This window comes from Xiphias gladius, chromosome 15 (assembly GCF_016859285.1).
Source record: "Xiphias gladius isolate SHS-SW01 ecotype Sanya breed wild chromosome 15, ASM1685928v1, whole genome shotgun sequence".
Classification (NCBI taxonomy): Eukaryota; Metazoa; Chordata; class Actinopteri; order Istiophoriformes; family Xiphiidae; genus Xiphias; species Xiphias gladius.
The window spans coordinates 1052017-1077016 of NC_053414.1; the positions used below are offsets into that span (position 1 = coordinate 1052017).

Below are 25000 nucleotides of genomic sequence, written 5' to 3' on the forward strand. Positions count from 1 at the left end.
TTACGTTTACTTGAATATGATGAAGGGATTTGATATTCTCCCACCACAATAGGAAAAAATGCAAATAACCAGGGAATTTCCTTTCTGTCCTGTAGAGAAGCCTCTGAAACAGGGCCACAACTGACAGCTGTGAACAGGCCCATTCTAACTTTGGCAGAGCACAAGGAAGCGTCTCAGAAATTCCTTGTTTCATTCAAGCATCGGTTGGAAGCCCAAAGATATTCAGTCTAATCAAATCCTGACATTCCAGAGGCTGGAGCCAGATAACTCTCCACCTTTTTAGCTGGAAAAATGTAACAATTAATCAGTTGACACTCGATATTCAATTATTACCAGTTGAAGGTTCATTTTCTGTTGATCAACTAATCGATCAATCAACTAATCCGAGACAAAAATAGGACCAGGGAATTTCCTGTCTGTTCTCGTTGTTGTTGTAACATTTGTTTGCGGGCAAATTTCTCAGGGAGAAACCTCAGGCTTCAAAACCTGCCCACAGCCCTGAGCCTCATAAAAGACCGGTATGCGAGACTAAAGTCCCAAAACGTAGTGTGGTCTCCAGGCCGACAACGCCGACTGATCCCGGATCGTCCCGAGCTGCAGCGCAGAAGTTTGTTGTCAGCTCTGATTCGTGCAGCGGCAGCAGCTCAGTGTCGAGCTGCAGATAAAAACCGAACCTGAGATCCGCCAACAGACGTCTTTCTCCTGCCGAATCGCCGCGCCGAGAACTTCAGACGTGAACAAACTGTCAGCTCAGATAATCGTCGGCAGCAGAAACTTATCTGTGATTCACAAACCGCTGCAGCTTCTGCTTCGGTCTGATCAGGCTATTCTTCAGAACAGTCACTGACCGTCAGTGTGTGTTTACGGTCTGCGAACACAAAGCTGAAACAGATGATGTAATAACTGTCAGATGATGCAATGAGCTGGATGATGTAATAACTCATCAGAAAGTGAGTTTCCCTGAAAAAGGGTTGAAATATTGATAAGCTCATTTAGTGGCACAGAACGTTTTTCTGCTCTGACGTTGTAGATGGAATGTTCTTTGTAGATCATGAGCCCTCATTAGTGTTTCTATAGTAACAAGGATGTGAATCATCATCGAGACGTTTGAGTTTTTTCATTATAATATGGCGTCTGAAGACTATGGAGAAGCTGCTTTTTAAAGAAGTGCTGGGAAAAGCAAAGTGAGCGAGAGTCTGGAGCTGATTAAAACATCAGTTTCACTCCAGCGAGTCCCATCAGAGATTCTCAAAAGGATCAGACTTCAGACTTGAATCTGAAAGAGTCAGTGTCAAAAAGCTGATTAGGTTCAGCGAGAGGCCCCTTGTTTGAATCGACTTCTGATCTGAAAGCCTCTGAAAGCTTAGTTATTTTTCTATGAAATACTTGTGACTAAATTAAGCAGCGATCTAATTTCAAAGTCAGGGAAAAACTCATCAGGTCCGATTTATGAGCTTCATCGGGACTGTGTAGGTGTGGTTTGATCAGATTTGAGTGACCTGGCAAACAAGCCGGCGACTCAGATCCTGATCCAGATGCAGCTCGGTCTGAGGGTGCGTTGAAATACGGGCTGGCGCCTTTTTCACACTTCAGACCCCTGAAGGCAGCTCAGAAAAAATGACAGTGATGTCAATCTCTGATCTGAACCAACCGAAACTGCTCCCACTTTGGCAAAGAAGAGTTTGTTCACGAAGGATCCTGTGTTTCGCTGTAAGAAGCTTGTTGAGAAAAGAGGTTTTCGGGGCCTTTAAAGGTTCTAGTTTTAGACCACAAGCGGCAATGTTTTTACGAGTGGGTCCCCGTTTTTGTTTGTATCGTCCAAAAGGACAACAAGAGTGTGATACACATTCCTGCCACCGGTTTCAAGCCGTTCCACTAATCGACAATTGGTGGCGCTACCGTGCAAAGAAACCAGGCCACGCGCCAACAGACGCGGTAAAGAAGAAGGCCCCTAGATCTTTACTTTTTCAAAAAATAAAGGTTCGTACAAAGTCTAACACCACACGTATAACGTATCAACACCCCCCCCTTTGACGAAACACTCACCGCAAGCTCTATTCAGCAGCTGTTATGGAGCTTTCAGGCGCATCACATGGTCTTCCTCAGCACTTCCGAGCACTGAAAGAACATCTTGTACATTTTGAATGTGATATAACAGAGGACAAAGAAAATGAAAGTGTAATAACACAAATAAATGAGTGAACAGTGTACAGTCGCTCCTCTGCAGATGAACTGTGATGAAGATAAATGTCTGAACTGGTCTCTGGCTGATTTTCCGTCCAGGACCAGTAACGGGAAAAGCACCGTGATCAACGCCATGCTGAGAGACCGCGTCTTGCCCAGCGGCATCGGTCACACCACCAACTGTTTCCTGAGTGTCGAAGGAACCGACGGAGACCAGGCTTACCTCACCACCGAGGCGTCCAACGAGAGGAGCAGCGTCACTGTACGCCGCACGGCGAGGCTTTAAAGGAACAGTCTGACATTTGGGGGAAAAGTGATCTGATAAAACACCAGGAGAGGGTTTAATACGATGTCAGACTGATCCTCTCAGTTTATCGCTCTCTTTGGTCTGTTGATGACCCAGCTGACCCGGTGATAACCCAACCCTTCTCCTCCTCAGACGGTGAACCAGCTGGCTCATGCTCTCCACATGGATCCCACTCTGGAGTCCGGCAGCCTGGTTAAAGTGTTTTGGCCTAAATGTCGCTGCGCCCTGCTGAGAGACGACCTGTTGCTCATGGACAGGTAACCTGACCTGTTTAAACTGCACTTAGCTTCCAGTCCTGTTTACATCTATCTGTCCGTCCGTCCCAAATTTTCCACCAATATTTATTGATTAGCTTCCTGTTGGTTCTGTTTCATTTTTACAACAAATCAACCAGCAGAGACTGAGAGAAATAACCTACCTCATTCAAAATTTTATTACAATAATAGTGAACTTTACGGTTACAAGGAGCTCGTACAAGTAAAATAAAGTAAATCGTAAAACACAATGAAGTTAAGAACATCAAAACGACATTTTAACACAAAGAGTTTAGGCAGAGTGTCCCGGTCTTAAGGTCCCTCGCCGCAGAGCTGCAGCTGACGCGCCAGTCTCAAAGACATTGTGTCTTAGGGGACAGTTCATGTTTACTGAGGATAGACATGTCTGAGTTTCCCATCTCGACAAAACTGGCTGTTTTCAAATAAATCTCTCCTGACAGCACAATATGTTTTTTAAAGAACTTGTTTTGCAAAAAAGTCAGCAGCAGTGTTAAAAGGTCAGAATATCCACACTGGTCCCCTTTGCACCAGATTTATTATCTAAGCTTCGGATTACTGAGCCTGAGACGCAGCACATATAGTCCGTCACAAGGTGGAGGGGTCAGCACCTGAGGTGATGGGCGCCACATGCTCTGAGACTATTTTAAATACATTATGCATTATATAAACACTCAGTGTTGGTCAGAAACAATACAAAACAGCATTTCACCATTTCAGACGTAACGCGGAAGCTTTGGTGAACCTGTTAAAACCGGTTTAAAACACACTGGGAAGCCTGTTGTCCGTTCCCTCTGGTCTCAGTCATGTTTCTTGATTATTAATGAATTAACTATGTTTTTTGATTAAAGTTACAACATCAGCCGCAGGAGCTCGTAGAGAGCATTCGTGTAGTGCAGTAGGAAAAACGTGGAGACCGCGACTGACTAAACACTTCTGACCTTTGACCCAGCCCTGGGACTGATGTGACTCTGGAGCTGGACAGCTGGATCGATAAGTTCTGTCTGGACGCTGACGTCTTCGTCCTGGTGGGAAATGCAGAGTCGACGCTGATGAACACAGTGAGGAAACAATTTACGGGATTATCTGTTAACCGTAAAGTGATGTATCGGATAACGGATGATGGCTCTTTCTGTATCTGCCTCGTTTTATTTCATTTGTCCTCTTCTGTCCTCAGGAGAAACTTTTCTTCCACAAAGTCAGTGAGAGAATTTCCAAACCAAACATCTTCATCCTCCACAACAGATGGGACGCCTCAGTGACTGAACCCGAGTACATCGAGGAGGTGTGTGCGTGTACTATCTTTGTGAGGACATGTTGTCCGGTCCTCACACCTTCAACTGGCTGTTTGAGGGTTCAGACCTAGTTTTAGGGTTCCGGATCGAATCAGGTTTAGGTTAGGGTGAGGGTTGAGGTTAACTTCTGACACTGTAACAGAGAAGCTCTGTTGTCGGGGGCATCGGCTCCTGTTAGGGTCTCCCAAGGCAAATGGGACCCGGTGGACAGGCCAGACTAAGAGATTTACGACAACCAGATGAAGGACAAACTTCTGAGCTGCGTCACCTCGCTCAGATCAGGGAAACCGGGGGACACTCCTGGAGCCAGACCTCGGAGGGGAGGTAATTGGCGAGCGTCTGGTGACCAGGCCTTGGTCCACGGGGCCCGGTTGGGCACAGGTCGAAGAAATTGCATGGAGCCACCACCAACCGGGCCCACCAGCTGCAGGGGTAGGCATCGGGTTGGGCTGCATTGTGAGTCGGGGGCCTACATGCGCCGATCCCTGGCGTCGGAGACTAGCGACTGTGCTCCCATCTGGACTGGGAACGCCTCGGGGTCCCCCAGGAGGAGCTGCAAAACGTTGCTGGGGAGAGGGTCGTCTGGGCTGTCTTGCTTAACCTGCTGCCACTGAGACCCGACGCAGATATGAGGCAGAAAATGGATGGATGGACGACTGGCTGATGGCTGTCGGTTAAAATCATACGAGGACAGCAGTCTCTCGTTATAGTTAAAGAGCTACAGAGCTTTACAACGAAAGGAGAAAGAGCAGCACAGTGAAGAAAATAGAGATATGACAGGCTTCAATTAGTGAAACTGATCTATAAAATAACAGTAGATGAAATAAACACTGTAGAGTTTCTTCCCCCTGCTGTCCAGGTGAGGAAGCAGCACCTGGACCGCTGTGTGAGTTTCCTGGCTGAGGAGCTGAGGGTGGTCGGTCTGGACGAGGCTCCAGGGAGGATCTTTTTCGTCTCGGCTAAAGAGGTCCTGAGCTCCAGGGTGCAGCGAGCCCAGGGCATGCCTGAGACAGGTGAGACAGGTGAGGGACGGCAGGAGGAGTCTCCTTATATTTCATCAGACAGCAGCAGCTGATCGACAGAAAGGTTCCAGAGTGTTCAGGTGTGCGAAAGCCTCAGATCCTCAAAACTTCAGTTTGTCTTTGTTTTTAGCTCCAACGTTAATGTGACGCATTGATCCAGTGACTGTTGAAACTTTAAAGTATCAGCCTGAAGTTGTGTTTTACCTGTAGAGATGTCAAACATTTTGTCGGGTGGAGTGTTCGGAGACACAAAAAAGGATCTGACTGCCAAACAGCCGCCACTTCAGAGGAAAATTGATCATGTTGCTGCGGTACAGGATTGAATCTACACCCCCAGCAGCTACTCAGGGAAATGCTCTGATAACCACGGTTCCCACTATCTTCAAAAAGCCTTTAAGGTTTTACTGTCTTTTCTCTTCAAGAGAAATGAAAACAAATAACCACACGCAAAGCACGAGAAAAACAGGAACCAAAGACCACAGCACAGACTAAACATCGTCTGAACAATGCCGGTTAAGTCCGTCATCAGAGCCAGGCCACGACTGCGTCACCAAATGAGCCACAAAGATCAAACCAGAAAATAAAGAAAAATGAACCCCCGCCCCTTCTGCTTGTGAAATATTCACAAACAGTTAAATGAAACATAAATCGGAAAAGCAGTTGATTTTTGCCAAGAGTGTAATGATGAACTGCAGAGACACATTTCTCCTTTTAATGAAAGACAGAAACAGAGTCAAGAGAAGCAGATATGATTCTTTACGGTGATGATAGTTGGCTATCTTCAACTCAAATGATGCGTTCGCTGTCATTAACTTCAGCCAGTCTCGATATTCAAGTCTGACTCTGGCTTTTGCAGTTACGAAGGATAAACCGGGCAGCTGAAATAATCCCTGTCAGGGCAGATATTGACCATGAAATCTGTGAACTGATTCAGGCGCAGCTGGACCTCACCATTGCTGTATTGTTTGGGTTGCCTCTCTCCAGAAAGGCAAAACTAAAGCACATGTTTTTAATGAAAAGGGTTGAAGTTCCAGATGATGCCTACAATTTTTATCTGGACGACAAGGCAAGTTTATTTGCGTAGCACCTTTCGACAACGAGGCAGTTCAAACAGTTATTTACCAGAAACACAAAAGGCATTAATAAAAGAAACACAAGACAACACAAAAAGTCAATATAAACACTACAGAAGATAAAAGGTGCCGACTACACCAGCACATTTACCATGATGTTGTTGAACGTCAGTGTTCATTTCTTTGCACCGTCTATAAATACAAACATCGGGGAAATCATATCTGCAAAATGTACTTATTTTAATATATAATCATTTTAATCATATTGCATCGTGATTAGATGACTACATTGGGTTATCGTTTTCTATTCAAACGAACCATTCTACACAGTTCATGACGATAAACAGCAGCATCACTACCTGACGGGAACTTCAGCAAAATCTGACAGACACTATACAAGTGACCACACACTGACGTTGAGCCCGTTTTCTCCTCAGTTCATCTAAAGTGGCTGCACTCCTGCTGATATTTACTCTTGTTTCGTGAATCGTGTTGTTACTTTAAAGGGTCGGCAGCGTTCGATTCGCGATAAAGTAATTAAATTCTCACTGAGTCCAGCAACAAATCAGTGTGCTGCTGAAAGTCCCAGAAGGTATTACTCTTCTGAGGTTATTCTGCTGATAGACGACCCAGACTCACCTGAGCAGACGTGGTCACGGTTGTTCCGGTCAGCCGACTGTCCACCTGCAGCTCTCTGCTCTGTCTTTACTGAAGCTGAACGTCCTGTTTCCTCCTGCAGGTGGCGCTCTGGCTGAAGGTTTCCACGACAGACTGAGAGAGTTCCAGAGGTTTGAGAGGACGTTTGAGGTACAAACCAGATCTGGTCTGCTTCGTCTGTGTGATGTTTATAATGAGGTTGATGTTTTGGCTGAGCTGTGACTCCGAACGACCTCTGACCCGGCAGGAGTTCATCTCTCAGTCTGCAGTGAAGACTAAGTTTGAGCAGCACACGGTGAGAGCGTGGCAGATCACTGAGGCCATCAAAGCCGTGATGGACGCCATCAACATCGCCTCCGCTGACAGAAAGTGAGCTGAAACAAACCAACTCACTTTGTTTAATCATGCCCTCGTGTGTCTGAGTCTGACTCTGGACTTTGCTTTGACAGGATCTGCTGCCTGGAGGAGCGGGAGGAGCAGAGGGACCGGCTGGACTTTGTCCGAGGACAGATTAACCGTCTGACCGACAACGTCAAAGAGAGGATCAAGACTCTGACTGATGATGTCTCTGCCAAGGTGAAGAAATCCTCCTGATTAAGCTTTACTCAGCAGAACTGACAGACTCACAGACACTGAGACTGACGGACCCAGTCAGAGACCAGCTGGTGAACACAGTGGAGCATTTAGCAGCTAAAGAGCTGGAGGTTTCCCTCAGGAGCTGGTGGAGACCAAAACCAAAGCTAAAAGAGAGGGAGTACTGGACTTGGTCATCAGGTGGACACAAACACCAGATCCAGATGAAGGATCATGTTGGTCTGTAACTGCTGGACGTGGAAATAAACTGTTTGATCACAAGTCCAACATGTCAACTTAAAGCTGACGATGCGTCTGTGATGTGTTCGCTACTGGTTTCTGCTGAAAACAAAAACATAGATTGATTGATTGATGCTCATCTTTAAGACTCTTTAGTCCTGCCACAGCAGAAAAATATTGTTTCTGCTGCACAATGATATTTATAGTCCTAAACTTAAACATCTGATAGAAATGATTTAATTTAAATTTTAAGATGAAGGTGCAGTGAATCCAGTCAACATTTTATTTCATTGTATAACGGTTCACAGTGACAAAAACAAGTGCCAAAAGCCTTTAAAGCTGCACCAGCTGAAGGGTTTTGTGTGTTTCTGGTGACGTTCTGACATTAAAATGAGTTTAACAAAGAACAGCTGGAGAATAACGAGAACATTTTTCTGGATGTGCTTTTAGATGAAGTAAGAAATACCGTAAAATATTCATTGACACATGTTTAGACCCCACATGTAGGATATAAAATTGTTTGGCTGTGGTAACTCCATTTCATTTTCTCCATGTGCCATCGGAATCTTTCACACACCACTGTGTTCCCGCTGCAGTGTATTCATGTCGATCGTGTCCTGTTTTATGTCGTCAGGTTGCCTCGGCTCTGTCAGATCAGATCCGCTCTCTTCCCGTCCTGGTGGAGGAGTTCAGAGCCGAGTTCAACCCCACACAAGAAACTCTGCAGCTCTACAAAACGGTGAGTACTGCAGTAGAACCACTCGTACTGAACTGCTGTTGAATGCAAGGTTTGTGTTGACATTTAGGCCACGCATCATAAATCTACTGATCTCCAGACAGTTTTTACCAGCTCCTTTATTTTCTATCTCAGGACATGTTTAGCCTAGCTTAGCACAAAGACTGGAAACAGGGGGAAACTGTTAGCCTAGCTCCATCAAGAGAGAAGAAGAGTTACATCTCTGTTCCGGACACACAGAGATAAATATTGATGTCCATCTGAAACATCTGACTCTAGAAAAGACGAAGAATATTTCTGTAAACATTGGACTGGTCCTTTAAACTGGTTCTGTCAGAGACAAACTCGCCTTCGCTCCGTAACCTCGCTGTACCTGAACAACACACACACACACACACACAACTGAAGTAAAGCAGATTAACGTGACATTTACTTCCTCTTAGGAGCCATTTAAATTAGGGCCTGTCAGTGTGTGAGTGTGTTCAGCTTGTGACACACACACACTTCTTTGTGACTCCTCCGCTCTTGAAACTCTTTTATTCTGGAACAACTCCCTCACATGGCTGCTCTGTTTGCAGTTATCATACTGATTTCCACATTAAACACAATGCAGGTGTTCTCGTTGTTTCTAAGTGCTGTGATAAAACAATGTGAAACATATTTGTCTTTATTTTATGACATAACTTTGGTTTGGGCTTTACACGCCAGAAGGATTGACCGACAGAAAAATGTCCGGATAATACACAACATACTGCAGCAGTAACAATACAATAGCCAGCAATACTTTATCTGTACTAAGGACTAGACTTGATAAAAACTCTGAGAATTCAGATAAAAATTCAGAGTACGGGCCAGGAGTGCGGTACACTATAACAAATCGAATAGGCTTAAAGTTTTCCATGATGGACGTGTAAGAGTAAGAACCAGGCTTTCCAGTGAGTTATAATTGAGTTTAGGTTTAGGGTTGATTATTAGGCTTGAGTTGAAAACGGCTGCAGCTCCACCTCCTCGGTCGGTGCCTCGAGGAACGTGAGTATTAATATGACTGGGGGGGGTGGATTCATACTGATCGTGACACAGCCGGGTTTCAGTGAGACTAAATAAATCAATATGATCAGATATTAGATCATTCACTGATCAGCTTTGGATGGGAGCGATCTAATGTCTCCAGTCTGATGTCTAACAGAAACAATGGGGAAGATGAGCTTCACACTCTGACTGAGCTCCTCAGTGGTTCAGTCATTTTGTTGGTTTTACTCTTCAGAAGCTGCTGCAGCATGTGGAGGAGAGGATGGTCGGCTGTTTGGCTCATCGCTGCTCCATCAGCATCCTCAGAGACATCACAGACGCCCAGAGACACATGATCGGTAACGACCACTTCAGTCTGTTTCATTTTCCCGAACCCTCAGAAACACCTTTTTCTGCTGACGGTTGACCTGACGTATTAAGTGATGATGTACTTTGACAAGTGGAAAACAAGCAGTACGTTGATTCTCTGGTTGTTTTTTTCTGCTCTGTCCTCAGACAGCGTCCGTCCTCTGCTGTCTGTGTCCGTCCAGGAGCAGCTCTCTGCTCCCTCCACCTCCTTCAAATTGACCTATGACCTCGGCCTCGCCGCCCTCTGTGGGGATTTTCAGGAGAACATCGAGTTCCAGTTTTCACTGGGCTGGACCGCCCTCGTCGCTCGCTTCATCGGAGCCGCCAACGCCAAGCGAGCGCTGAGCGGCTCCGACCCACGACTGCAGGTCAGGTCACTGAAGGTAGATCACATTCACGCCTTTCTGGCTTCTGAAAACATCAACTTCCTGTGTTCTCTGTCTCTCTGCAGGCAGGCTCCACCTTTAAGGATGAGATGGTGGTTTCCATAGCGACACGTCTTGTCTCCGTCACCTCCCGAGCGTCCATGACGGTGCTGGTGATCGGTGGAGTGGTGCGTTCTGCGGGGCTGATGATTACTTTCATTATTGATTTATCTGGTGATTGTGTCCTGTCTCCTCATCACACGCTTTCAAACAGAAGAATTAGAAATGTTTTGTGTATTGATGCGTTATTTGTGCATTAATTCTACTAAAACCCACATTTAGTTTGTTCCAGAGCCTGATACTCAATGAGCGATTATGTTATTATGAAAAAAGTGATGTTTTACTGCCTTTCAACTCTAGTATGTTTTAGGAAAATATTAAGTGATAATAAAAAACATACGTAATTATGATTTATTTGAAATCATGAGAACATGCACAAGAGGTGGCAGTACTTTGTTAAACTACTGCTGGATTCTGTAGATCAGCTTCTAACGGCTGTTTAGAGCTTAATAAAGTGGGACTGTCCCACAGTCTTATTACAGCAAGGAAACATAAAAACATAAACACAATAAAACCACAGTAAGACAATTGAAGACACAATGTGCTGCTGGTGTGGCCACAATTTAGAATAAAGTCTCTGCGATAAAGGCAAAGATAAGTAGAGCGCAGACCTCCGCCAAGGCCAATGTCAAACAACATACACCAGACTTGAGAAAAAAAAAAAATTCAGATTCGTAGTAAATGATCAGAATCTGCCCCAAAATGCAAAGGGTTCTTCTGTGGCCCAGGCCGCCTCCCACGGTTCAGTAGTTTCTGTGTAATCCTGCTGACAAACCAACAGATTCGGGTGAGAACGTAACCTCCTTGGCTGAAGTAAAAAGGAAATGCTGAGCTGTGTGAGGAACCAGGAGGCAGCTTACAATGCATTCCAAATAAAGTCGCTTGTTGCACATGAGATGAACGAAAACTTGAACCTGTTGCGGATCATTTTCGGACACCTGTATCTCCCACCAGAGTGGAAGACGGTCTCGTTCGATATAATGGATCTGGCCCTCTGCTTTATTTGTTTTGCTATAACTATCAGATGGATGATTTTCAATGTGAACACTGAAAAACATTTAACCTCCACAGCGTTTGTTCTCCCTTCTTGTACGTTTCCTCAGTGTTCACATCCAAGCTGAGTTTCTTATCAGTGTATAGTTTTATCTTTGTGACATAAAACAGAAAATGCAAAATCCGGGGCCGAAAACACCCGAAGGGGACTCCCATGTATCGGTGTATGAACACGTTGATCAGTTCCCCTCCCTCATTTAGCAGCTGGACGTTGAGTACAGACTGAAAGGTCTTGACAACTATTGGATGGATTTCCAACACATGGGAAGAATTAGATAGGACCCGAGCTGCTAATGCCTGTAAAATCAGCTCAGGTTTGTTTCTCAGGTGTGTGTTGTTGCTGCAGGTATGGCGTTCTGTGGGCTGGCGTCTCATCGCTCTCTCTCTGTCTTTGTACGGTCTCCTCTACCTGTACGAGAAACTCACCTGGACCGACACCAGCAGGGAGCGCGCTCTGAAGCAGCAGTTTGTGGAGCACACCGCCCGCCGCCTGAGAGCCGTCGTCCCCATCACCGGCTCCGCCTGCAGCCAGCAGGTGTACAAGTATGACCCCATCCCTACCTGGCACTCACAGACACTAACTAAACACCTGAGAATATTTTAAAACTTGAATTTGTGTTTGTGTTCGAGGGAGCTGTCGTCAACTTTCAGCCGTCTGACTCAGAGAGTCGATCTGAGCGAAGCTGAGCTGGAGGGAAACATCCGACAGCTGAGCTTCAGGATCCAGAGACTGGAGAACATCCAGAGGAGGTCCAAGGCCTTCAGGTCAGAGGCCCCGCTAGGCTAAGGGTCCCCCCATTCTCTCTCCCCCCACACCCACCCACCCCACATTTCCAGTCCTTGTGCTAAGCTAGGCTAACGGTATACAGCAGCTCCACCATTGCTAATTTTAATGAATACATGAATATTTAAATAAATAAACCCCAGTGTTCATCCATGATTTAACACTCAGTGGAGTCAAAAACGATGAATCTGTGTATTATCTTATGAGCTGTAAAAGTAAACAAAACTGATTTATCACTTTAGAACCTGTTGGTTGTGACAATCAAATAATAACTGTTAACAAAGTGAGTACGAGAGGTCAAGATCTAAGACCAATTCTACAACCAAGTCCATTTGCCCACAGTTGCACTCTTCTTGGTTTTACATGTTAACGACAAATTTTCCCCTAAAAGCAACTAAAAGCTTGCGAAAAAATATATGGTTTTAGTTTGCTTTGAAAAGACGTTACTGTTGTAGCAGACCTTAGCTCATGTGGTAGAGAATTCCAGGGAGTAGGACCATAATGACTGAAGGCACCATAAGCTGATTTAGAATTTATTCTAGGTACAGTGAGGAGACCTTTGCTTGATGATCTAAGGGATCTGTTCAGTCTGTACTCAGTGGACATGTCAACAACGTAGGGAGGAACTAAGCCATTCCTAGATTTAAAACAGTAAGAAGTATTTTAAAATCAATTCTTTTTTTTACTGGGAGACAGTGAGGATAAGTTAAAGCAGTAGTGATGTGTTTAAACCTTTTGGTGTTAGTTAATACTCTAAATGCAGTATTCTGAATGAGCTGGAGTTTGTTCAACACCTGCTTTCTGACGGAGACAGGAAGCATTTAACTTTAGATATATTTCTGAGATGATAAAAGGAAGTGTTGGAGATATGAGCCTCTGGAAGTTAAGATCAGCATCCAAAATCACACCAAGTGTTTGGGTTGCTGAAAAGGTTTTACCAACAGGGGAGTCTACAAATAGTGTATCCGGGGCCTCAAAGCCTTGGGACCAACTAAGAGAGTCTCTGTTTTGTCCTCAATTGTCTTTAAAAAATTTTGACCATCCAATATTTGATATCAGCAGTGCATTGGATGAGGTCATTCACTGGGCTAAGGTTGTTGGCAGAAACATATGTATAACTGTGTATCATTAGCATAGGAGGTCATGTTCAAATTAAATAGCAGTGGGCCAAGAATTGACCCTTGAGGGACTCCATATGGAATGAATGGACTTCATCTGAGTTACCAACGGAAACAGAGAATGATCTTCCAGTAAGATAGAAAGATGCCAATTATGAACTGTGCCTCTGAGGTCTTAACAGTGTTCAGTGCTCTGAAGAATAATTACACAGTCAACTGTAGCTAAGACTGCACTAAGGTCAAGAAGAGCCAGGATAGAAACTTTATGGTTGTCTGAGCTAACTTTGAGATCATTAACAACTCTGACCAGGGCAGTTTTTGTACTGTGGTTAACGCTAAAACCAGACTGGATTTGACAACCTTTTCTAGACTTTTTCCCAGGAATGGAAGGTTTGAGATTGGTCTGTGGCTCTCCAGAACAAATGGATCGAGATTACTCTTTTTCAACAATGGTGTTATAATAGCATGTTTGAGACCTGTTGGGAATATTCCAGAGAACAGGGAGGCATCGTTTGCCAAACAGCTGGAAACATTTTTGAACAACTTAGTAGGCTCTGGGTTGAGAGCGCATGTCGCAGAACATAACTACTGCAAATTCACTTCATTTGTCTGAAGAGTGGAGCTCAGCTGGGTATTGGTCTAAGAGGATTAACCAGTTTGCCCACTGTACCAAACAGAAACCTTGAGTTATTCAGATTTTTTACGTCTAAATTATTTCATTTCTTTGTTATATTTATTGAGCAGGTCCTCTGAGATGCTTTTGTTTTACCATCCTTGTCATCCAAATTTCTGTCACTTAGAAGTTAAAATTATTAACCAACTCGTCCCATAGAGACAAGGAAGGCAAATTAAAATCAGAATGTGACCAGGTAAACCTGACAGAGTTAGTATATTTTGTGATAAACCTTTGCACAAACGGAGCGTCTTTTGACTAACTTTAAACCAGCTACGTGTTTGTTCATCCAAGCAACGCTGAGAAAAATTCAAAAGTGACCTGATATCCCAACATCTAGAGTGAACTGTGGAGTTATATCAAGGCCTTTAGAGATAAATAGGTCAAGAGTGTGACCCTGATTATGAGTTGGCCCGGCAGTAAACTGGTTAGCAAAGGTTCTCCTCTGTTCACTGGAAGCGATTTTCTACCAATCAACCAACCAGCCGCCTCAGCCCTGTTTATCATTATTATTGCTGTTGTTGATGGTAGATATGCTTCAACATTTAAGTAGTATTTTAATGTTGTACCTGATTTTAACTACCTTACTTATTGTTGGTTAGTTTAATCTATAGTGATGTGTCAGGATTTGTAAGAGGAGTAGATCTATATAAATAGCCTATATAAAATGATACTGATCAATTGATTGATCAGAGTATCCTGCACTGCATTTCCATTACCATTACCATACATTAGACAACAACACAACCAAGATGGTCACCTGGCAAATCCTCGTGTTCAGATGCTCAAATTTCAAAATAAAACAATTCAAAACACTGAATTTACAAAACAGAGATTGGTGAAGGATGCTGGATGCTCCGATAAAAGTCTTTCTACTGCCGTTGGAGCTCATTACCTCCCACCACTGGTTTGTGTTGTAATCGAGGCTAAATGCACAAACTGTAAATTCATTTGTTATATGTATTTTACAGGAACAGAGCCACAGAGCTGGAGACTCAGCTGGAGGCCTTTTCTGTTCAGTACCTGCAGGGAAACTGAGGAACGACAACTGAGCCGTGGTCTGTTGATGAGCAGCGCCCCCTGCTGATAGCAGCAGTCATCACCAGACCTCCAGTCACTTCACGGGTCGACAGTCCGACAGAAACATCAACAACTTCTTTCTCTTCATCAGGCGAACTCAGACCAAGAAGCTTGTTGTCCTGCAGAGACGTCAGCGTTCTCCATCATCATCTCAGTATCTGCAAATTGTTTCCTCACTGCAGCTTCAGAACAGAAAACCTGCAAGATGTGTCAGAAAAGACAGGACAGTGTTTAGTGCAGATGAAGGTTGTTGTGTACTGTCAGCTGCTGGAAGGATTCTGTCTGTCTGCACCTCAGGGTCGGGAGTTAGGAGGGTCTCTCTGTTGTTGCAGTGAAGGCGTTAACCTCCACGGTGGCAATAATATGTTCTCTGACTTTAACATGACAACGTTGTAGCAACAATCTGTTCACCCTGTGGATGTTACTGATGAAAAAGAGTCCAGTTATATAGATTATTTCATTATAATCACAATATTGTGAAGGATGATCAGGTAGTCACCATGAAAAGGTGAAATCAACCATGAGTAAGAAAACGGTGTTTAGTTGTGGCGGCATCATCTGTCCAGACGTTAAAATCTGTCGTCACATCTGTCAGATGAAGACAAACAAACATGAAACCCGTCATGTGCTGAAAGTCTTGAACACCTGAAGCGTTGGACCTTAATTTAACCTTCCTGCGTATCCAGGCTCATCTCATTATTCTGTTCTCTGATACATGACACACTGCAGCCCCTGTTGTTTAACCTTGAAACAGGTCAATATATACGTATCGCTGTACTGTTGGAGCTGCTCCAGGTGGAGCTGCTTTCAACTACGTCATATACAGGTGGAAGGTTTAGTCCACTGGTTCCCAACCTGGGGTCGGGCCCCTCCAGAGGGTCACCAGGTGAACCTGAGGGGTCGTCAGATGATTCATGGGAGAGGACAGAAGGAGAAACACTGTTCTGATTCACTGATCTGGATTCAGTTTCTGGACTTTTCTCTGGTGTTTTTTAGTGAAATATTGATCATTCGATCAGTTATTGAAACAAAACGCGAGATGTTTAGAGGAGAAATGGATTGAAACGTGACGAGGAGACACAACTACAACAGAGAGGTCGGGAGCTTCTGTGTCATCATTGGTTTTAATGTGAAATGTAAATCTGAAAAGTAACGAGTGACTAAAAGTGCACCAATAAATGTAGAGCAGCAAAAAGTCCAACACTTGTTCTGAAACGTGGAGCAGAAGCTTCACAAGATGGAGACTCAAGTAAAGCAGAAAGTACAGTACTGGAGTAAAAGTACTTAGTTACTTTTTCACCACTGTTTATGAGCTTTAAAAAGCAATTTCACATTAAACTCACATTTCTGAGCTCGTTCATCACAGGTTGTTGTTTTTCTCCCGTCGGTTCTGTTCCCAGCAGCAGTTTCGCCTCTTTCCAGAGAAACTCCAGCCTTTCTGTCCAAACACGTCAGTAACGACCGGCCAGGCTGCTTTTCCACGTCCCTGAAGCACGAGCCAACGTCACGCTCGCCCTGATCTGAACCAGTCCGGGTCCGTTTGGTCCCACCGGACGACAAGGACACTGGACGTCAGGTGGTTCATGGTTCAGAACTCACAGAACTGCAGTTACACCTGGACAACCACTGTTTGTTCAGCTGCTTTTAATAATGAATTGCCAGTGAAGGAACCAGTAGAATCTGTTCCTCGCTGCCACAGTCTGAGAGAGTTCAGTCTCGCCGGCACCAGGTTAACTTCTTCATTTCATCAAACCTTACACGTGCCCCTTTTTTGTGCTTTTTGAGCGTCTAAACTTGTGTAAACGGTCACGTGATCATATGAACAGGTGATCATCATCATCCGTCAGTTATTCTGCGTGGTTAAGGCGTCCCTTTTGATGAAACCTCACACCGGCTGAGCTCCAGGCGGAAGTCCTGTGGGTGTGGTTGCACCTTGGGTCACCCCCACAGCGGCTGGTGTGAAATGACTCTCTGATGTGACCGTGTGGACATCCTGCGTTATTTCTGGATTTATGGACACACACCAGGTGAAGGGAGAACATGCTGAGTGAGAACTCGTGCTTCCCACACGTTAAACGGAGCCGGTGCTCGTTGGAGGAACAGATGACCCGAGAGCAGCCTGGACCTGACGGTGATGAAACACGGCAGGTGTCCTGACGCTCAGGTGAACGCAGAGCGGGGCGCCTTGAATTTTCCGATCAGCGACGGTTTTCTCTGGGACCGGTCTGAACTGCTCTGATGGATCCCGACTTATCGAGCGTTTGTGTGTTGTTGGATTTTAACTGGCCCCGCTCGTCCCCAGTGTTCCTCTCTGGCAGAGTCTGAACTCTCGCTGAAGCTTCAGTAACGTTGAAGGAACAGAGAAAAATATGGCATCATAGCGGTGTCCTGCGATGAGCTGGTTCGAGCAGAGAAAAGGTTTTTGCACTTTCATAAGTTTTATTTTTAGTGTCCACAGAAGAACTGAATGTGAGCAAACAAGTGACAGAGTACTGCGACAGAACCGGGCTGAAACTGGTCCAGCTGGACTGGAGCGAACGCAGCAGAGACACTGAGGAAGCTTATGGGTTTTTAAAGTGTTCAGAATAGATCTGTATTTGATCAAATCTAATGATTGACACAAATGTCACATCACAGAAAACGTTTCCTGCTGCCACCAGAGGTCACTGCTGCACCGAGACCTGTCCAGTCAGCAGAGAGAGAGCGAGAGAGACTGCAGACAGGTGAGCGGGTAGACAGGTGTGAGGATGAGGGACAGAGTCCATCCTCAGAGACGGATCTTTGTCCCAGTTCGTCGTGTTTTTAGGCCCAAACACTAAACCCTCTTCGTGTCTTCGAGGTGAAAACCTGACAACGATGACCGATGTCAGACGCGTTCAGGTGAGCGACACCTGCAGAGTCATCCCTCCGCTCACAACTGTCCGAACTGAGAAAAACCAGGACAAACCGGCATGATCGGAACCCTGATCGGGGTCTCATCAGGACTCTGAACCAGATCTGATGTAAAAACTTAAAAGCCGGATTTTTGAATTGTAAGTGATTTGGATTAAATGTCAGCTCCTCGTTTTCAGACTAAACGTCAGGTGAAGTTATTTATGGACTGAACACATCGATTGATGTCGTGCTTCAGACGGAACGGATCCAAAATGAAACGCTGAGTTCTTCAGGTTCTGTATCAGTTTAATCTCTAAAATATCAACAGTTTACAGGTGAGTATTGTGTGTACAGTCGTTTACATGAGAAACATCCAGAACAGAAGAGATGAAAAGCAAAAGACATGAAGAAAAACAGGTCAGAAGCTGCAGAGGGAAGATTCACAATCGGCATCTTTAAAAAGTGGATCGTCTTACTGATCAACCGATCACGTCACTTGAAGGAAAGAGTGTTAGACGCCATCAGTCTGAGCTTTTCAGCGTTGTTGTGTGGAAAAGTGAAACAAATCAGGTCGCACTTTAACTCCTTTGTTACATCTTTATAAATATAAACAGGAATTATTTATCAGTGTTAATAGCTGGATTACAACAGAGGATAAAGTCGTATAGAAGCAGATCGAAGAGGACGTTTAAGTGTTTATTAATGTTCAGTGGGTGGGGGGATGGAGTGCTGCTGCCTTAACCTGTAATGTGCAATCAAGCTACTCTGACTACTTTAGAAATGACAGGAAGGACAAACAAAATGGAAGTTATATATTTACACTACCGGACAAAAGTTTGAGGACACCCCCGTGTGTCCGGTTTTTTAATTAACCTTCAGCTGAAGTCCAGTGAAAATCCTTCAATGGTTCAAAGTTCAGTGATAAACTGCCCCAAGTAAACAACAGTTTATGTCACCAAAGAGGAAAAATGCCGTAAACCTGACAGAAGAGAGTGTTTTTCTTCAGGGGTTAGAAACTGGTTCGTTTCCAGCTTCGTCCTGCAGCAGAGGAAGAAAATGAAGCCTCGAAAGTTGATGCAAACGGTTCCTGTCGATGACCGACGAACCCTCGGAGCCGGAACCAGCTGAGGTACTACTCCCTCCGATTCACCTTTGGACCGACACTGTTACTGGTAAACTGGTGTCAGACTGGGCAGAGGAAGACCGACTGGTGGGTCGGGGCTTCGTCCTGCAGCCAGACCGTGACCCAGAAACGTCAGGAGCGAGTCCGAAATTTAGATTCGGTGATTCCTGGTTTGATCTTTATTAGTTATTTCAGAAACACTGAGACACTGAATCAGGTAGATTTAAACAACAGCTGGAGGAACGGAGGCGTCCTAAAACTTTTGACCAGTAGTGTGTATTTTTAACATAACATATATATAAAATCGTATATTATATATTAGAGCAACTTTAAGTTTCCAGTTATTTTGACCAATAAAATAACTTTTTACAGAAGCTTTATAATTTAAGGCTCCATTTCCAGTCTGCCCCATCAGGTAAATACAAACAGAAATGTCAGTTTTCCCTCAGATTTTTCAGAGTTTCTGAATCTGAAAAACAGAGACAGTCTTTCTATTCACCTCATTTATCACCATGAAAGTCTTGTTTTCTAAATCTGTCTTACTCTGAGCTGTGGAGCAGCTTTGACTTCTTTCATTTCACCTGATTTAAAATCTGTGAATCTTCCCTTTAAACCCTGGAGCTTCCTCCGCCAAGATATAACGAACAAAGGTCAAGTCAAGAAGCAGCAGCAGCAGCAGCAGCAGCAGCAGCAGCAACGTGAGGGGAAACGGACGGACAGACTTTAACAGACGGCAGCTTCAGAAAACGTCGCGCTGAAAACAGCAAATACAGAAACGCTGAAGTCGACGGAAAATGAATCAGGAAAAAGATAAATAACTGAACAGAATGTTCTCTTCATTTTTAAGCAAAAATGACAAATATTCACTGGTTTCAGCCTCGTCAACATGAGGTTTTGTTCTTTTCCGTCACATTAATTAATTCTTTGAAAAAAAAGAGGAAACAAGGATGAATCAAGAAAATAACAGAACAACAGAACCGAGGTACAAATTCAACTAAAGGTACATTCAACTAAAATGTGGTCATTTTTAAATGAACCTTTGTTTACAAAACCAAGCCTGTAACAAGCTCAAGTGTTTGTGTTCATTCAGCAATTGTAACTGTGAACTCATTGACCTCAGGGGAACACGGTGAACTTTTATTGACAGTTTTCTTGTTGAGGTTAAATTGTGATTTTAATGTTTTTAGTGCTTTTATCGCAGTTTGACTAAATCAGCTGCTGCAGGTTTGAAATGTCGTGGAATCAAACTGAAACCAGAGGATTCACCTGAGAGACGACGACAGGAAGGAAGTGAGAAAACAGGCCGGACGGACCGCCAGAGTAAAACAAACAAATGTCTGACAGCACAGAAATCAACAGAACATTTGTGTCTTTAAAGAACAGTAACGATTTTAGAAAGCCGACACGTCCAAACGAGTTTCAGTCACTGATGTGTTCACCTGAGAGAAGGTACAGCCAGAATCAACCAATCACAGAGCAGCAGGTCACACCTTAAGTCGCAGCAGTTCAGAGCTGCAGCTGACGACGCCTCCTGCAGGCAAAGAGAGGAACAGCAGCAGCCGTTTTAGCACCACCTGCAGGTGATGGTGTGACACTGCAGATGTTTTATTCTTCTATAGCTGCTGTTTTTATATGTTTTCTATTTGTCGTATTAATTGAAGCTTCTTTACAAAACGTTCCCGATGTTTTCCAGTCATGAGCTCCAGTGTGTTTCTATACTGGTTTGTAATATCTGAAGCTAATGTGACACAGAGCCGATTAGTTTACCTTAGCTAGCAGCTGTAAAACTGAAAACCTCGAACACACAAGGAAAGTCGCAGCTTTAAAAGCCAGCAGCTACGACTCCTTTCCTGCAGGTGGCGCTGGTGCTGAAACTGCTGCTGCTGTCCCCCCCCGCTGGACGACCTGCGGCCCTGATTAGCATGACGTCTGCTTGATGAAGAGCGTCACATCTAAATAAAGTCCCTGACTCTGCAAAACAAGGAACAGGTGAGTGTTTAGCTTTGTTCCTGTTTGTTCCTGAACGGAGACTGAGAGAGTTTAACATTCTGGAGCAGTCGGAGGTTCAGCGCTAAAGTTCTCTGATGATCTGTTGCGATGTTTTATGGCTTCAGCAGTTTAAAGGGAAGAAAGCGTTGAGTGTGCAAACTGACGTGGAAACAAAACGGAGAGAAAGACGTTTTTTTAATCGTTTGTGGATCAGTGTCACAGGTGGAAGTAACATGACTGCAGGTTTGTCACTTTAATCGGGTCTCAGTCTGCAGCCACAGCAGTGATAACGCTGCCTCTTCCTCCTCCTCCTCTTCATCACTGACCTCCCTGCGCTCGTTTTTCATCCAACAGCCAAAACACTTGTCTTTAGAAGTGTCAGTTGTTAAACCTCACCTCATGTTTTATCTTAACTGCTAAAGAGTCAAATGAAAACCTACATTAAGATTTAAACGTCCGGTTAGAATCATAATGTCATTGAATTATTCTTCTGTCAGGAGGAAACTGTTGGAATATTATTTTTCAGTCTCACTAAGGCAAAGCTCTTTATTGAACATTGATGCATTGAGCAGTTTGATCTACTTTTGTTTGATAAAAAAGTGTCTGTATATTCCCCAAACTCAGATCATGAAGAAGTTTGGTGACTCTGTCACCAAACATTTCAAATGATTCTCGGCTCTGATAATAATCCTCATCCCGGGGAGGAGATTCATTTTTAAAAACCTTCTGTCAATAAAACAATTTCATCCAGTCTTCAAAGTCCACCGGGTGTTTTTTATTTCTCAAGTCACTTCCTTCCTTTTGCTCGGTGTTTCGGATGATGGGCCGACACCTGTCAGGTGAGTCAAAGGTGCCTTTTGTTGTGTTGTTTGTGTAGTTATAGTAAAACGTGTAACAGTCAGGTGTTAAAGCTTTGCGAACGGTGACGGCGAAGTCCTCTTTAACGTCGGATTCTGTTGTCGTTCAGATCAGAAGCTCTTTCTTGCTCAAAAGCTCAATCGAGTTTCATGAGTCTTTCATATAAAGCGAGTTACCACAAGGTGTCCGCAGGTCAGAGTGAACAGGTGAGTGTCAGTCAGAATGGTAGAGGTCAGTGTGAAGAGAAGCAGCAGGTTCATCAGCTTTACAGGTAAACAAAACTCAAAAATCAAGCAAATCTTTTAAAAACAAGAGAAAATGGGTTGAAATGACGTGATGACAATTTACCATAGATCCTCAAACTAAAGCGGGTGTTGGGTAACAGCCCAGGCCTGTTCGAACGCTTCGGGGGAGGTGTATTCACCTGTATGATGATGTGTCACATGGTCAGGTCAGTTTCCACAAAACGTCACGTCATCGTCAGCACTCTGTGAAAACCTGATACGCTTTTATTTACCTGTTGACAACAGGTAACGGAGGAAGTGTTGAGCTTGTGTTAACGGCAAATTAACGCAGAAAACAGAGGCTTCAAACTAGAACCCGACCAAACATTAATCAGACGTGGACGAGAGAAAATAAACGCTTTGTTCAAAGAGCAACTTAACAGCCCCTCAACTCTGCTGACGTCCAGTGGTTTGTAGTGATGTAGATGTGCACTCCAGGGTGTGTCGGTGCACTGTGACATCACAGCTGGGTGTGGTTTCAGGTGCTGTTGAGTTCCTCTGTAAACAAAAACTTTTTAAACTTGTGCTTAACACGGTTTCGTGGCCTGACTTTTAAAAGTGAATTCAAAAGGTGTTGGGACTTTTTAAGGAGCGGAGACGCCCCGAACGAGCGAAGCTTCACCGACCTCGTCCTCAGCGCTGAGACTACGCAGGTTTAAACAGTGCTCTTACAGGAAGCTAAAGGGTTGTGCTGTTGTATTGCGAAGGATTTTCCTGCCATCTGAGGACGTCGTCCCTTTGGTTTCAAACCAAACTGTCTCCACCTGTTGTCCGCTGTTTCTGGGAGACAACGCTCACATTTCCTCCTCCCTGTCTCCGTCAGACGACCTTCAGTCTGACCGGGAGACCCCATCCTCCGTCAGACGTCGCCCACATCGAAGGCCCTCATCAGCAGGTCCAGGTCCCCGACGTTGGCGGCCCGGAACAGCTCGGGACGGTCCATCATGGAGATGGCGATACGCAGGGCGGCCCAGATGTTGGCCGACATCTGCTGGTGGCTGCAGCGCTGACTCCGCCTCTGCTGGTTCAGAGCTGTCAGGAAGTTACTGACCGCCTCCCTGCGGGACCAGGACCAGCACCAGACCAGTTACGACCCGAAACGACAGAGATCTCTGGATTTGTTTATTGATGCATCAGGTGAGTTTTGATCGCTCTGTGGGAGAGAGACTTAAAAACAGGTTTGGGTCTGAACTCTCAGGGGTTTCAGTCTTGGTTTGCGTCTTATCTCATCAATATCTTAGTCTGGTTCGGATCTATATCCCCGCCCATTTTAGCCCTTGTTTTGTTTGTATGTTCTCAGTATCAATGTAAAACTCATCCGTGCATCTTTAAAACTCACAGTGTCAAATTTCCGTCAGCAACATGTGAGCGGCTGCTTGGACTTTGTGTCCAGTTTTTCTGAATCAGAGCGAGAACTTGTGGCAGCAAAACATCTAGAGAGCCGCTTATTCCTGCAGTTTTAACTGTTAACAGTGACCGATCATACTTTTATCAAGACGCCATGGCTCATGCGCACTGAAGAAGAACTGAAACTATTGGTTAGTTCATTGATCGGCACCTGCTGTGGAAATATACAACCTCCTCGGTCGCGAGGATCTGTTGACAGTAAAGGAACAATTTCAGGTTTTGAACTCGGACAAAACCGGACATTTAAAGACGTTACTTTGGTCTCTGGGTGGAATCTAGAACATCTAGAAAGTCTGCCTTTCAGCCACAGCGAGCGCGCTCACATCTTCTAGCGGAGTTTACCGTGCTACCTGTGAGCTCCCAGGTTGATGCAGGTGATTCCCAGGTTGTATCTGGACCGGATGAATCCGGGCTGCAGCTCCAGCGCTCTGGTGTACGCCTCCACCGCCTCCTCGCTGCGGTTTCCGTTCGCCAGCGTCGCTCCCAGACGGTTCCACAGCAGGTAGTCCTGAAGAGAGGGAACAGACAGGAAGGGGTCGTCAGGTGAGGGGTCCAACCGCAGACCGGCCACCTGGTCGACACCCGAGGCTCCGTCAACGGGCAGAGTTTTCCCCCCAGGACTTTACATTACTGTCTGTCGTCTGTTTGAAATACTTGAATTAATCAGTGTCCAGATCCAAGGCCGACGTCTTCTGTTGGACGAGCTCATGTTACAATCAAACGGAGTCATAAACCTGCTGCCGTTTGACTGCGGTGACTCTCATGGTGTTTTTGACTCTTTCAGCTCAGGATGAAAAGGCCACAGTTCTTTAACTTGTGGCGTTTGTGTCTGAAGTTCATCTTTACGAGCACGTTTCAGTAACTGACTTTAACTTTTGTAACAATAAGTGAGACCGTGCTGTATTTTTCTCCTCACTCAGGATCAAACGCTGAAATTAGGGACAAACGTCTTTATAAAAGACACATATTTGCCTGGTAGCGCTGGAAGCTTTCCGTTTGTACCAGTCTTTCTCACAGGCAGTTTCTGTTTTACGACCAGCTGATTTTTTACAACAAACCATAGGAACTCTTTGGCCGTGTTCATGTCAACATCCGGGTTGTAATTATGACAGAAAAGCTGATTATTCTGAAGCAACTGAAACGTGAACGTCAGATGAAATCTGAGGCTAATTAAACCCGAGTTTAATAGATATAGATTTATATTATATCTAACACCTGTAGTTAGTACGGAGAGAGTGAAAGGTGAAAACCACAAAGCAGATGAAGGCGTCCGTTAAAACTGTTGTCACTTGATAAAGTTCAGATTTAGTTGATTGTGTTTCAGCTGGCGAGTCATTTCATCCACCACACAACCTCACAAGCTACAGCTCTAAAGTAACACGGACTAGAGAGTCATTTAAGAACTCAGTCAGTGCGAGTCACCGGGACCGGGCCAGGCTTAACTCCAGCAAACACACCACGTAAGGTTTGTGTGTGTGTGTCACGTGTGTGTACTTGTTCTTATATCCCGGTGGGGACTTTAACCTGAATGCACGC

At 44.7% G+C, this 25000-nt stretch overlaps 2 protein-coding genes across 10 annotated transcripts in view; one reads left to right on the forward strand and one right to left on the reverse strand.

The window, feature by feature from the left end:
• Positions 1 to 14929, forward strand: part of mfn1a (mitofusin 1a) — a 16130-nt gene extending 1201 nt beyond the window's left edge. The window contains exons 3-17 of one of the 2 annotated variants that reach the window (XM_040147265.1): positions 2284 to 2446; positions 2624 to 2748; positions 3716 to 3824; positions 3941 to 4048; positions 4918 to 5071; positions 6893 to 6960; positions 7058 to 7179; positions 7260 to 7386; positions 8258 to 8362; positions 9624 to 9726; positions 9884 to 10123; positions 10162 to 10289; positions 11621 to 11817; positions 11905 to 12039; positions 14821 to 14929. In XM_040147265.1, coding sequence (XP_040003199.1) covers positions 2284 to 2446; positions 2624 to 2748; positions 3716 to 3824; positions 3941 to 4048; positions 4918 to 5071; positions 6893 to 6960; positions 7058 to 7179; positions 7260 to 7386; positions 8258 to 8362; positions 9624 to 9726; positions 9884 to 10123; positions 10162 to 10289; positions 11621 to 11817; positions 11905 to 12039; positions 14821 to 14887 — 1951 coding nt within the window. In that variant the 3' untranslated portion in view covers positions 14888 to 14929. The remainder of the gene's footprint in view (positions 1 to 2283; positions 2447 to 2623; positions 2749 to 3715; positions 3825 to 3940; positions 4049 to 4917; positions 5072 to 6892; positions 6961 to 7057; positions 7180 to 7259; positions 7387 to 8257; positions 8363 to 9623; positions 9727 to 9883; positions 10124 to 10161; positions 10290 to 11620; positions 11818 to 11904; positions 12040 to 14820) is intronic. The other variant, XM_040147266.1, reaches the window with a different exon arrangement.
• A 104-nt stretch (positions 14930 to 15033) lies between these two features.
• pex5lb (peroxisomal biogenesis factor 5-like b) overlaps positions 15034 to 25000 on the reverse strand; it is a 51329-nt gene continuing 41362 nt past the window's right edge. For 6 of the 8 annotated variants that reach the window (XM_040147273.1, XM_040147272.1, XM_040147271.1 and 3 more), the window contains 2 exons: positions 23815 to 23972; positions 21552 to 23115 (listed from right to left, as the gene is read on the reverse strand). In XM_040147273.1, the coding sequence (XP_040003207.1) occupies positions 22917 to 23115; positions 23815 to 23972 (357 nt within the window). In that variant the 3' untranslated portion in view covers positions 21552 to 22916. The other 2 variants (XM_040147275.1, XM_040147274.1) reach the window with 2 other exon arrangements.